General features: G+C 28.7%; 1 protein-coding gene across 6 annotated transcripts in view; it reads right to left on the bottom strand.

Annotated features, from left to right (window-relative positions):
- Positions 1-14542, bottom strand: part of LOC115874551 (troponin I 2-like) — a 66659-nt gene that overhangs the window by 45169 nt on the left and 6948 nt on the right. For 2 of the 6 annotated variants that reach the window (XM_030889727.1, XM_030889733.1), the window contains exons 2-6: positions 13197-13230; positions 10581-10598; positions 9864-9992; positions 8431-8554; positions 4518-4618 (exon numbers count right to left, since the gene is read on the bottom strand). In XM_030889727.1, coding sequence (XP_030745587.1) covers positions 4518-4618; positions 8431-8554; positions 9864-9992; positions 10581-10598; positions 13197-13211 — 387 coding nt within the window. In that variant the 5' untranslated portion in view covers positions 13212-13230. Of the gene's footprint in view, positions 1-222; positions 324-4517; positions 4619-8430; positions 8555-9863; positions 9993-10580; positions 10599-13196; positions 13231-14542 lie in introns of all 6 variants that reach the window. The other 4 variants (XM_030889730.1, XM_030889729.1, XM_030889731.1 and 1 more) reach the window with 4 other exon arrangements.

Below are 14542 nucleotides of genomic sequence, written 5' to 3'. Positions count from 1 at the left end.
ACAGTGAAAATCTTTTTCTACGTAAATAATATACTACACAGCACTCAAAAAAAAAAAAGAAAATTTACGCCTTGTGCAAAAGCTATCTACTTAATACGTGGCATGTTATTTCACCAAAGAGACAAAGTCCTACGCGGTGCTGAAATCTCAATTTTTTAATTTCAAGTTCAAATCATGCCCTTCATTAATATTATTATTATTACTATGGCCCTCAAGTTCTACCTGAAACTCTCTGAATTCCACTTCCTTTTCGAGATCGTATTTCTTATTTTCAAGATCGACTATACGTCTATAATAGGCCTCGATTACTTGCTTTACTGTACCTAAATTTTATATGACCAAAAAATACAAAAAGGAAATCTCAGTTTTTCTATTACTTTAACATTGGAGATAAAGTGGTAATCATATACAAATCAGTTATGTAGTAGGTAAACAGGATGTTTCAAAAAACATGTGCCATCTCTCGTGGGGAGATTCCCCACGTAAAAATAAGATTTATTTTTCATATCAACATAGGTCCGATTCTGCTTTGTTTCGTAGCTACAGAGCGTTAAAGTCATAATAATCTTTTGATTTGTTATAATTTTCTCCCAAGTACTTTTACAAGTGATTTGAATGAAATTTTGAGGGTAAATGTTACTATAAGTGCTACATATTTTAATGCAAAAAAAGTGTCGATAACTTCATCAGGGACGTACATATGGGTTATCACTAGAATATTTTCTAAAATAAAACATGTGCGCCACTGAGTTTTCTCTTTTGATATCAAAATTGTGCCCTAAAAATGTTCATTAAAAGATATATCTTGATGTTTTGTCGAATTCGGCCTCCGTGATGAGATAAACGCAATTTTATTAATCACAATTAATAAAAATAAATAAAATTAATAAATTATATATTTTACCCAACTTATTATTAAATATTATTACTATTAGTTATTATTACTATTAGTCCAACCTACAGCCATTTCAAATAAAAAAAAAATAATGGTATTTAAGATAATTACAAAAAAACTAATTTTAAAAAGTTTTAACATCCTGTAACTCTAAAAACAAGCATTTCCATATCCATGTCTATAGGAACTTTTTTCATATTTGTTGATGAGGAATCAACGAGTACTTACCTAAATCTTTGGCAAGTTAATGATATATTTTCTTTAACGTTTCTGTTAGACTTGGATTAAAGCAAATTAATAAAATTGCGTTTACCACATCAAGGAGGCCGATATCGACAAAATATCAAGATACAACTTTTAAAGCTTGATTTTCATGCATCCGTTGTCTGACGATACGATGATACGATATTAATTTTATTGGTTGAATTTAAAGACTTCGATTATTTAGAAACGGTTAACCAAACGAAGCCTTTAAATTCCACCAATAAAATGAATATCGTATCAACGTATCGTCGGACAGCGGATGCATGAAAAGCAAGCTTAATAGGCATTAAACTGCTTACATTATTTCGCTAACAAGGGAAAAAAGTCAGTGGCCTACATGCTTTTTTTAGAAAAATATTCTAGTGATAACCCACATGCACGTCCCTGGTGAATATGTCTTTACATTGGAAACTGAACTTTTACCTCAAAATTTAATTCGAAACGCTAAAAGTACTTGGAAGAAAATTATGATAAATCGAAAAAATATTAAGAATTTAACACCCTGTAGCTATGAAACAAAGCAGAATCGGACCTATGTTGATATGAAAAATAAATCTTATCCCACGAGAGATGGCACATGTTTTTTGAAACACCCTGTATAGGGTTATTAAGTAAGTGTCCTATTAGAAGTTGATGTGGAATTATTTAAGCTGGATATATTCACTATGCGCCGATGCGTCAATGTCAGTATGATGCTGTTCGTCAATGCCAAGCGTCGATGCAATTTGTTGGTTCGTTTAGAAATTTGTCCATTGAATTCGTGATATTTCTTTTAAAAATTCGCCCAGAAACCGACTTTCCGCTGTCAACTGTCACACAACGCATCAACTCAACGCATTAGTGTATCAAATTGACGCGTTAACAGAACGCATCGACGAAACGGATCAGCGCATAGTGAGTATATGGGGCTTTACGATATAAATCTGAAATCTTAGTCAGAACTACTTATAACTATATCAATTTCTTTTTTATAATGGATATTATTGCATCTTATGATTCTACTTGCAATTCAAGACGTGTTTGATATAATATAACCTACTATATCTATTAGTCTAAGAATTAGCAACGTTTTCGAGAAAGTATTTTAAGACGTCTGGCTCTTTGATATATCTTTTACTATGCTCCCTGGAACAGCATGCGGCCCGTTTGGCTGTCGATACCCGTTGCGTTCACTACTGCGCATAGGAAGAAGATCCTATATTTTTATTAATTTAGTCCTATAAATTCTAGTATTGAATATAAATCGAACGAATAATGTCTCCATAGCGCAGTGCGTAGAGTTTCCGACCACGAACCGATGATTCAGAGTTCGAATCCGGGTCAGGACAAAGACTTTTTTATTTTATTTTCGTTTATATTCTGATAGTAAAGTATTAAATAATTCTGGTAATTAAAAAAAACATATTTAATACTTTACAATCAGAACATAAACGAAAATAAAATAAAAAAGTGTTTTATTTTTATTTGGTTCGTGGTCGGAAACTCTATGCACTGCACTATGGAGACATGTTCGATTTATATTCAATACTAGAATTTAAAGGACTAATAAAAATATAGGATCTTCTTTCAATGCGCAGTAGGGAACGCAACGTTACCGACAGCCAGACGTGCCGCATGCTGTTCTAGAAAGCATAGTAAAAGATATATCAAAGAGCCAGACGTCTTAAAATACTTGTTTTTCCGACGTTGCTAGCTCTCGTACTATAACGTTTTAGTACTTTTTCTTATAGTACTTAGTTCACCAAAAATGTTTTTTTTTTCGAATTTTAAACTACGACATTTAAAAATAATTTTACTCAATATAGAAATAAATTATAACCTGCTTAAGACCAACTGGCAGTACGGGCCAAGTAATGACGTCTAGGGATTGACCTCGAAAAAATTATCATTGACTGAAATTTCCTAGCCGTCTTTGACGCCGCTTTTTTTCGATCGTATGGTAAAATCCTAAGCAGCAATAGTATACACGATGTTGTGTTTAAAAAGAAGTAGTTATAGCTACGAGTAGATTAGATCAAATATATTTTATAGAGATAGTTGGATATTCGCTTATACATACAGGGTACCCCAATATTCCGTGGACATAGAACTACTATGTATTTTTCAAATAATAATAAGTTCATTGGACACAATTTACCTCTATACAAAAGTGCTTCGTTTGTCCGTTAGATGGCATCAAACTTTAAAAAAATATCAACATTTTTTCAGATATTTTAAAAACTGTTATTGCGATTTGAATGAGATTTTGGGTAATTTAATTTTGCTAAGTGCTGTAACATTTGACTTTTACAAAAACCAAGAAAAATTATTAATTACGTGAAGGGTAAAAAGTACGCCCACCTCTACATAAATTTTAGTATAAATTTTTTATAACTCAACTGACGACTTGAAAATGATTCTTCAAGTATGTACTACATTTTTTTGTGCCACCGCGCATACTTTTTGAGAAAAAAAAAATTTACACCCAAAATCTCATTCAAATCGGAATAACGGTTCTTAAAATATCTGAAAAATGTATTTATTTTTTTAAAGCTTGACGCCCTCTAGCAGACAAACGAAGCACTTTTGCATAGAGGTAAATAAAATTGTGTCCAATGAACTAATTTTGATTCCAAAAATATGTAGTAGGTCTATGTCCATAATGGGACACACTGTATAAGCCAAAAAATTTTGATATTTATCGTAATAAAAATGTTTAATAGGACACTTACCGTGAATAACCCTGTATTTCTCGATGTTGAAAGGTTTAGAAAAATTTTGAAAATACCGGACAAGTTTAAAATATCAAAATATATTTTTTTGCAATTCTTGGCACCATTTCTTAATTACAAATTATTTTTTCCCATAAAAATAAAAATAAAACCGTTTAAACAATAAAGTAAAAAATAAAGAAATAAATGAAAAATAGAGAGAAAGTAAGCAAAAAGCAAAAAAGTCAATATAGAAGAAGTGTCGAGTACTTCTCAATAGAAACAAGTTCAAGGGTTGTTAAAAAGTACCCATTCAAAAAAAAAACTTAAAAATTTAGTATGGTGCAGAAAAAATATAAAATTCGTCATGGCCACATTTAAGAATTTTTACAACGATATTTTTTAAAGATTTTCTGTAATAATATCCGTTTAAAATGCTTAAATGCTCATTAAAAGTGATTTCCTGTTGTGACAGAGTGTGCGTGTGAGTTACAACATGCATTTATAACCTGATCCTTGAATTTATGAAAAATTCGGCAATAACATCATGAGCATTTAAGTTTTATTTTTTTTTAAATTTCTTCTTAAATGTGGTTTTATATTCGTTTCTTAGGCTTTTTCAATGATCGTGCATTATAATTTCCTGTTAGCTTTTGACTTATTCTAACCTCATAATCTTTCTTTTTAACGAGGTATTCCAAATCGTATTTGGCATCTTCCAATTTTGTTATTCTCTCATAATAGTGCCTCAACGTACTCTTAAGTTGTTCTAAGTTACGTAAAAACAACAAATTTAATTCGTTAATAATTTATCAGAAAGTATATAGATATATTTTTATTCATTTATAACCTATATAATAGAATATATAAATTACGAGATATAGATCGATTTTAAAAGTTTAAAAAATGGGGTATATCAAGTTTGTAAACTGGGTAAAAAATAAATAAATATTGTCAAATGAGACAGGCATCATGTACTGTACACATTTGTGTATTATAAGAATTTTTAATAAATAGTATATACAGGGATCGGCGGGCATCTGTAATTCCTAGAATAAAAAACTAGGGAATTTTGGTTAAATGCAAACCTAAAGTATGTACTAGGATGTATTTCAGGAAAAATATTTTAACTTCTACAGGGTGACTCAAAAAGTGTGAGTGGATCGGGATGATTTTTTTTTAAATAGTACACCCTGTATATTATTGCATTTTTTGTATCCTTTCTCATTGCTCCACATAATTAAGATATTTTTAAATATGTTTTGATAGTTTCAGTGATATAAATAAATAAATTAAAAAAATATATTTTTAGCCGTTTTTAAAAAAATATCAAAAATACAAGAATTGTCCTAAAATCAAAACCACATTAGATATTTACTTTTGATGGTCTGTACTTACTTTGCTATAAATATCGTAAACTTAAATCATACAGAGTGTTCGAATTCTGTTTGAAACATTCTAAAAAATAAAATAATTTTTCTTAGGTTTTTTTTAAATGGAACACGCTGTATATTACTTTTTTAATAGATGGAATTAAAAAATTAAATGTTTTTTTGTATTTAGAGTATTTTAATTTTTTTAACGGTTTCGGAGATACTCGGGGTATTATTTAATATAATAGGATTCAGCATAAAATTCTCCACATAGTAGATACACTATTTTTATTTGAAGCCCAACTTTGGTTACACTCACAATCCGAAAAATTTGTCAAAAACTGGAGTGAATATAACCTTATTTGAGTCACGCCAAAAATGTTGGTATAATTTATTAAAAAAAACTGTTTTACATTTCATTAGGGTTAAAAATAAGTTAGTCATATACCAACTATTACAACCACAGATTTAAAAATAACTCAGTAATTAGGAAATAACTTCAAAAAAGAAATTCAAATTCGTTTTTCTCAAAATTATGTTTTGTGAGTTGACATAGTTTGTTTCTGAGGTACAGATTATATAATATAATACGGCGAATCTCTGCAAAACCGCTAAAAACCTAGGAAAATTTTAAATACAAAAAATGTTCATTATTTAAGTCTGCATCTAAACGAAAAATAATATATAGGGTGTTATATTTAAAAATATAAAGATATAGCATTCTATGACTATAGTATTCTATAACTTTTCTATGTGGATATATTGTTTTATCCTTGGTGTTTAGGGAAGTATAGATCAGTATTAAAAAAGTTAAATTCACTCAAGTTGTTAACCACTTTTCAGATATTATAATATTTTTAACCAACACACAGCATAGTGCTTCAAATAAAAATAGTGTCATATATGCAGAATTTTATGCCGAATCCAATTATCTACAGAAAAATAGAAGATGCAATATAAAAAATACTTAAAACTTTATCGTAACTCTTTTTGCTACACCCTGTATAATACAAAATATTTTTAGGATATGGACTATTCTAAAACTATGCAATAACAGTGTATAAAACATTTTAATCAAATCTTCGACAACAACAACGATATCGGACTCCCTCGCACTCATGGGCCACCCTGTATACTCTTAAACTAGAAACATTTTATAGGAAGCTGCGTGTTAATCCTATATGTAGACTCCAGTTCTCAATTAAAAAAGAGAGTGACAAAAACGAAATTATCCAGTAAAATTTTCCTTTGATCAATAAATTGGATATAAGTAGTAATGGTGCCTGCCTCTTTGATAAGTATTGGATCACTCATAATAACCGTATAAAATGAAAGCTTTTTTGCTTTATGTTTCTGCACTCTATTTTGAAATAGGATCTAGGTCAGCAATAGCGCAAAATATTCTCCATAAAATGCATGAAATCGAATATATCTAGTTACAAATCTGTAGTTTTTTTGAAAAATAAAGTGGGAGTTTGTCTTTGATATATTTTTACATTTTTAATTATTATTATGTCTACTTATTTTTTATTTTATTTTTCTGGTAGTATAAGATATAATATTTTGAGTTGTGTAGGTATAAGCTGTACCAAATTCGGAACTGCCCATTGAGATAAGAATCAGAAAAATAAGAAGTAGTTTCGATCAAGATCCCAATGATGAGTCTCAAAATTGGAACCATCCTGTACATAATATACCGATCTGGTCATGGGAACTGCGTGGTCTGATTTTTAACGTATAAGACAGTGATGTAAGACAGCTTAATGGAAAATCGAATGTATTAAAAAGTGATAAAAGTTGGGGTGATACATTTCTTCTATGCGGTATTGCCGGATTTTGCATCAAGATTTCGAACCTCACAAGGAGGTGTTTATGAAAAATGTTGCATCTAGGGATGGAACTTTATTTTTCACAATTAGATACTCATTTTACTACAGCTGTAATAGATTATATTTAGCTTAGATATATTATTTTCATTTCAGTAGTATACATGAAAATTTTTTAAAATAGTTATTTTTTGTTTCTACACACATTTTCCTACACACGTAAAAACCGGCAACACTGTATGCCGCTTTTTATTTTGTCTCTCTGTCTGTCAACGGGTCATTTATATTTATCTCTTTCTCATGCATTAAAATACAGACCACGCAGATGAAGTGAGCAGGATGGTATATTTATTTTCTACAAACTTCTCTGATGATTCTTAACTTCTTAACACATACTTTTATTTTCTTTTTTTGATCTAGCAAGATTTCGTTATAACTTCAAAAAATTCGAGGTTGTACCAACCTAGCAATCTATTTCATTTTCAATTTTTTTATTTTAAGAAATAATTTAATTCCAAATGTATAAAATTGTGATATTATACAGGGCTAATCTTAAATAAACGCAAATATTTTTGAGGGGTATTATATTTCGGCCCCAGAAACACGATTATGAGAGTTTTTTCGCGAAAATTTTTGTTTTTGAAAATTTGGAATTTGAAAAAAAAACTAAAAAATGGAGCATTATGCAGATAACCTAACCAAAAAATCGTATAAATCTATGCTCTAAAATGCATCGTTTCAGAGATACAGGGTGTAGAATTTAAATTTTTATATACAACCTATAGCGGATATTTGGATCAAAATTAGTGTCTGGGTGTTTTTGACATCAGAAATATGGGATTTCGATGTCATACTTGTAGGCCCCACCTACATATTTTTTGATTGGTTTAAAGAGCAATAACTTTTTTTTCTTACTTGTATAACAAAAACTACTGAGTAAAAAATATACATTTCGCCATTTTTTACGTAAAAAAGGCCTCTTGATTAAAACCGTTTTTATCCAAACCAAGTTACACACACACGAATTTTTATCCAAATGTCAAAGTTAGTTCAGAAATTATTTTGAAAAAATCGACATAAAAATTAAAATTCTACACCCTGTATCTCCGAAACGAAGCATTTTAGGATATACATTTAAACGAACTTTTTTACGTATTTTTATCTGCAGAATTTTTTTCCCGAATACAGTTCGGACCACCCTGTATAGTAAACATTTACTTTTTAATAAAAAAAAATAATGGCCGGTTTAAACAATTTTTACAACTTCTAAAATAGAAACGATTTGAAAAAAATAATAAAACAGTTATTATGAGTGACACAATATATGGATAAATAAAGAGTAAAATAAATAAGTTTAATATAAATAAAATGAAATACCTTACCTTCATTGGCGTCATCAATTATTTTAGGTTTACCACACCTTTCTTCAATGATACGTCTCCTTTCCGCTGCTTTCCTTTCTTGTTCCTTCTTCAGTTCTTCAGCGGCTTTCTTTCTCAACAATAACTGCAAACGAATATTTTTTTTGTTTAATAAAATCCATATAAACAACCAAATTGGTTTTGGCAGTTTTGCTATTATAGGGTATAGTCAATTTAAACATAATAAAGATACTAAGTTGGTTCCAAATGGCAACATACATTCCTCTTTAAATAAGTTTGTAAATAGTTCTTTAAGTGTTTTATCGTTATTGTTTTGTTAATTAATGTAAAATAAATTGTAATAAACAAATTAGACTTTTGAATCTAGATCATCTTACGTGGATAAATCAACGCCATAAGTTTAGAATTAAAAAATATCTCTCCAACATCACGACATGCCATTTTCAAATCTTCTTTCTTGCACTTATGAAACGTTCAATAGGTGTGTCTTTCTCGAGGACCTTACTTTGCCCATGCGCATTAAAAGTTGCACGTATTTCAAAATAATCACAATTTTATACGGTTTAGAAAGTACAAATTATACAATGTTATGGAAACCATCATATCATTGTCATCATATATTATGGTCATCATATTGTCAAAATTTTATTTCCATTGTATAATGATGTTTGTTTTTTGCGTTTTTTATTTTAAAAATTGTATTAATGACTCTTTTATCGACCGCTTTTATATAGCCAAGGATGCAAGTGTGTTAATTTTAAGTTAGTGCAACTATATTTCTTTTTTCGTTGGACTTACTTAAATACTCGTAAAATTACTAAAGTGTTTAGTGTGTGAAAGGTCTAATCAGTTGTTCTTTTATTTATATTAAGCCACATGCATACTTTCTGGTTAGATTTCCTAAGAATATTGATATCCGTACGGAGTGGCTCAATGTATTTTTTATATAATTTAATTTTTGTGACAGTAAACATTCAATTTATTGTTCAAATATAAGCATTTTACGAATTAAATTTTTAAAATTAATGTTCAAATTTGGCGCGCGGACGATAGGTTCTCGATAAGGATAGATAGAGTAGAAGCACCGCGTGTGCAACAAAAAAAGAAGATAGATTCGAGAAATCGTTGATATGTTGGCGACAGTTTCCATAGTGATTTACTTATCCATGTAAGTTTATATGATCTAAGCTTTTGAATCATTTCCTGTTCAAATTTTTCGGCGCATATTTTAAATTTAAGATTTTTGCTACCGCAGCGCCGTCTTAAGTCTTCCCTTTTTCATGACCATATTACTCTCCTATACTTTTAATTTGACATTTCTTAACTCATTTTAAGTAGCATTCTTTTCAGAAATGAGCCCTTCAGAATAGTATAGGCTTTAAATATGTTTAATAGTGTCTTTAGTCAACTGTTAGAATTAAGAATGTACTCACCCTAAGTTTCTTCTTTCTTTCAGGGGTCATGAAACCTTTCTTGGCCTTCTTGGCTTTGGAGGCTTCTTCCATACGGGCCCTGACTTCGGCCCTTTTGCGTTCAATTTCAGCTTGTTTCCTCTTCTTTTCCTATATTTTATTCAAAAGATAGTTAAATTATAAGTTAAATAAAACTAGGAAAGTTATTGCACATAATGGGCTTCTCAATCAGTTCAAAGCATTTTTTAATACCCACTTTTTAAGATTATTTTATTTTTATTTTAGCTTGAAATACTTTGAGGTTAATTAAATTACAGTAAAAAAAATACTATAGTACACCAGAATTTTTTTATAAGATCTCATTTATTTTAATTTTGAGAGAGTATCTCGAAAACCACTGGTTTCATGAGAGCAAAAGACCAAATTTCCTGAGAAAAGTAGATAGGGAAATCAGTAAAAGATGACATGTAAAATGTCATCACGTAGTTCGTGACAGTTGATATAGAGTAAAAATACTGCTTTACTTTTATGCCTAGGCGTTAAAATTACTTTTTAATATTGTCAATCACGTGGCAAAAATTAATACTTTTGTGACGTTTGATTTTTTTTTAAATATTAGCCTTGCAATAGTGCAATAATTTAACTAGTTTTTATTTAGTTTTCCGTCATAATCTTCTATATCTATCCATAATAGATATTATTTGTTGTTTCGTTATTTTTTTTCAATGGATTACATGCCTCTTCCAACTTCTTTTTCTGAAAAAAATAGAAAAATACACAAATTAACTTTGAGTTAAAATAATATAATGTATGTTTTATGTGTTTAATGTGTTAAAAATGTTTATGGTGATGTCAAAAACTTAAAACGAAAATATTCTAGGTTCCCCATAAATTTTATTCTATTGTTAAAAATAATTTAATAAGAAATTTTGATTAAATTAAAAAATATTTTTGTTATTAACATAAATAAATATTTTTGCTCAACAAAAAGAAAAGAAATAAATGGCAGTTCATTAATTTTCCCCTAAATACTCCATATACAGAGTCTTAAATAATTGCAAATATTTTAGGGCGGGTAGATCTCACTAAAAGAAACATATTTTCTCTTTACCGTTTTTCAAATAACTCCAAAATAACCGAGTTATTATACTTTGAAAATTTAAGTAAAAAAATATTTTTTGCTTAAATGTTGAGAACCACTGTATCTTCTCTGGGATTTCTTTTTTGTAAATTTAATTACAACTTATGTTGCCATATTATGAAGATATTATTTATGTTTTTTAACTTAATTAAAAAAATCAAAATATTTTTTTTAGAAAATTCAAAATTTTCAAAAAAAATCGTAAAAAACCTCATAGATGTGTTTCTGGGGCCTAAATATACCACTCCAAAAGTATTTGCACTTAGTTAAACCTCACCCTGTATAGTATAAAAAATTATGAATTGAACAATAGTAATTTTGTTCATTCTGTCGCAATAAAATGATTTGGGATGCTAGAATATTCTCTTGTCAAACAGATTTATGTTATATTGTGCAATTAAATAAAAAAAAACATGTGTAAACATATAATATTATCAAAAGTTCTATGATCAAATGTGCTTTGTATTATAACACGTACACAATAAATTCTAATGAAAATTATATTAAAATATTTTAACGAAAGAAAGTCAAAACCCACTCAGTCATAGATATTTTTGATAGCAAAAGTATGTTAAAAATGTTTTATAAATAAATTAGGAAAATATGTATAGCAAAAGGTACGAATGGTATACATATGACAGAAGTAGTAGATATGTAATAGTGATTATGTGGAGTTTAGCTGTTTATCTTATTTTAGATTTATATGATAATAGAAACATACAGGGTTAGTCAAAATAACACAAACACTAAAAATATGAAACAAACTATTACGTCCACTTGTTCCTAGACAAGAATAGACTTACTGAAGCCAGGCATAATACATAACCATTTCCTCTACATTTCTTTTATATATAAGCGGTATAATATGTACAGCTTTTATGTCCTAGTTGCTTTTTTGGCATCTATATATATGCAGCCAAACATTCTCCCCCTTAGTAGGGTAACTTAAAATTGAAGCTGACAGAAACGTCTAACTATCAATCTAGTTCAATCAGTTGAAATAAACACATTTTTGAAAGAGTTTATTAACAATAATTCTGTTATTAGGTATTTGACATTTTAGAAAAAACTAATTAAAAAATAACAATAAAAAATCTGCAATTTCAACTTATAAACTATATACCGTGTAATCGAATAAAAACAATGCCACAGTAAGAATAGATATTACATTTGAGATTCTGCTTCGTCTCCTAGCTACAGAGGGTTAAAGTTTTTTAATTTATTTTTTTTAAAAACTGTGCGCCACTGGCTTTTTTCTCTTGTTGTGTTTTTGATGCTGATTAAAAGTTTTCTCTTGATATTTGGTCTATTTCAGTCTCCAAAGCAAACCAAACACAATTATAGTTATATATATATTAATATTATATATATATTATATTATTATTATTACTTCATTAACTGGCCAAAGTTAATGATATTAAATTTTTATTTAGCTTTTTATTAAATAAGTACTCATTGATTCCTCATAAAAAATATAAAAGAAAGTTCTTATAAACGAAATCGACAAAATATCAAGATACAACTTTTACCAGGCATTAAATGGTCTATACAAATTTTGATAAAAAAAGAAAAAACAGTGGCGCACAGTATTAATCCATATGCACGTCCTGGTGAATCTGCCGACACATTTTTAATACTAAAATATGTAACACTTATAGTAACTTTTACCCTCAAAATTTTATTCAAATCTCTAAAAGCACTTAGAAGAAAATTATAATAAATCGAATAAAAGTTAAGACTTTAACCCCCTGTAGATACGAAAAAAACCAAACCAATATTGATATAAAAGATAAATCTTATTTTTACACAAGAAATAGCCCCACGAAAAATGGCACACATTTTTTGAAACACCCTGTATTTGAGCATTAACACCAGTTATGAAAAACTAGCATAATTTTTGTATCAGAATTCAAATCTGTGACAAATCCTCTTTGAAGAAGAAAGAACCATTAAATTTGAGGGTTCACGTGCTATGTTATTCTAACTTCCTGTAACGTCATTTTTATTCGATCATACTGTATATATTCCAATTGTAACCTACAAAATCTTCAAAGAATTTGAACAACACAACACACACATGCTTGTTAGGTATTTACCTTTTAATTTTATGAAGTGCGACTGCTTTTTGCGATCATACTGTAGAACATGAAAATAAAAATAGAAAACTATATTATAAATGTGACTAAGATTAGAACTTTGTTTACTTACCTAACCTCATCGTCCGCCATTTTGAAGGTTGCTGTTGTTCTAAAAGTAGAGAAACAAAATTAAACAGTTAATATCATGATTCATTAAGGATAATTTATTTAAAGAAAATAATATTTCAATTTCACGTGCACCTCCATTTACAGTGTGTCCCGGTATTCAGAACTAAATCCAAACAGGTTGTTATTCAAGATTCTTGCATCAATCTTTTTTTTGGCAAAAAAATCGGGTAACGAGATAGCAGCATATTATATAAATAATTTATTATTATTAATTATTGAAAGACTCACAAATGTAAAAAAAAAACGGAAAAATTTTTTGGTCAAGTTTCAAAAGCTATATTTTTTATTTTTAGCTCTATTTTCTTGATTTTTTTTAGCAAGCTGTGTATAAATATATCAACTTCATAAACTTAGTTTATTATAACTTTTGGTATTTGACTCATGAGTTGTTTTTTACTCTACTTTACTTTACTCTTTTGTTTGTTTGTACATTTAGTGATTACAGTTATTTTTTTCATTATCCTTAGTTCTGTTAGTGTTACTAATATTTATTACAACCAAGCCTATATCATTACTTTTTAACGTTTTTTAAATTTTAATATAGAGTTGTAAATGTCGATATGACATTACGGTAATAGTCACCAAATCCAGTTCCTGATAATAAAAAGTAATATCATAAAGTAATGATAGTTGGAAAAAATTGTAAATCGTTGATGGCAAGTTCATTTCGCTCTTAAAAATTTTGCAAGGTATGTGTTGACATGAGTCAAAAAACAAAACGCTCAGGAGACATGGTTCTGATCGAAAAATAATGTTTTAGGAAAATCTACTCACGAAATTATTGCATAGGGTGTTTTAAAGTTAGGGTAAAAACAACCTTTCAACTAACCCTGTATAATAAGCTAGATACTAAAGTTTATAAAAAAGTGAGTTTAAGAATTAAAGTTGATAGATTTTATATACAGGTTGTTAAAAAAATCATGAAATAGGACTAAAAGTAAAAAAAATAGGACACTTTAATGTGTTTTTTATAATAGTGTCATCATATTAACAAAAATAGAGAGTTTAATATCATCAATGGAGAAATATTAATCGTTTGTAATTTTCCAGATTTTTAGATAAAATCTTAAAAGTGATCCTAAAGTGCGTCTAAAAATTATATTAATTTATGGGTATTTTTAGAATAGGATTTTTTTATAAGAATAAGGAATTCTGCAAATGCCACATACAGCATTTCATTAAAAAAAAATGGCGCCGGGAGGCACGTATAGCCAGCCGCCCATACTAAAATATGTTAATATCTCGAAAACTGCGACTTTGACTGATTTTGATGTTATTACAAATTTTATTGC

The sequence above is a fragment of the Sitophilus oryzae genome, unplaced genomic scaffold, assembly GCF_002938485.1.
Source record: "Sitophilus oryzae breed Bouriz unplaced genomic scaffold, Soryzae_2.0 scaffold_1297_pilon_pilon, whole genome shotgun sequence".
Lineage (NCBI taxonomy): Eukaryota > Metazoa > Arthropoda > Insecta > Coleoptera > Curculionidae > Sitophilus > Sitophilus oryzae.
The sequence above is the reverse complement of the archived record's forward strand: the minus strand, read 5'-3'. Positions and strand labels throughout refer to the sequence as shown.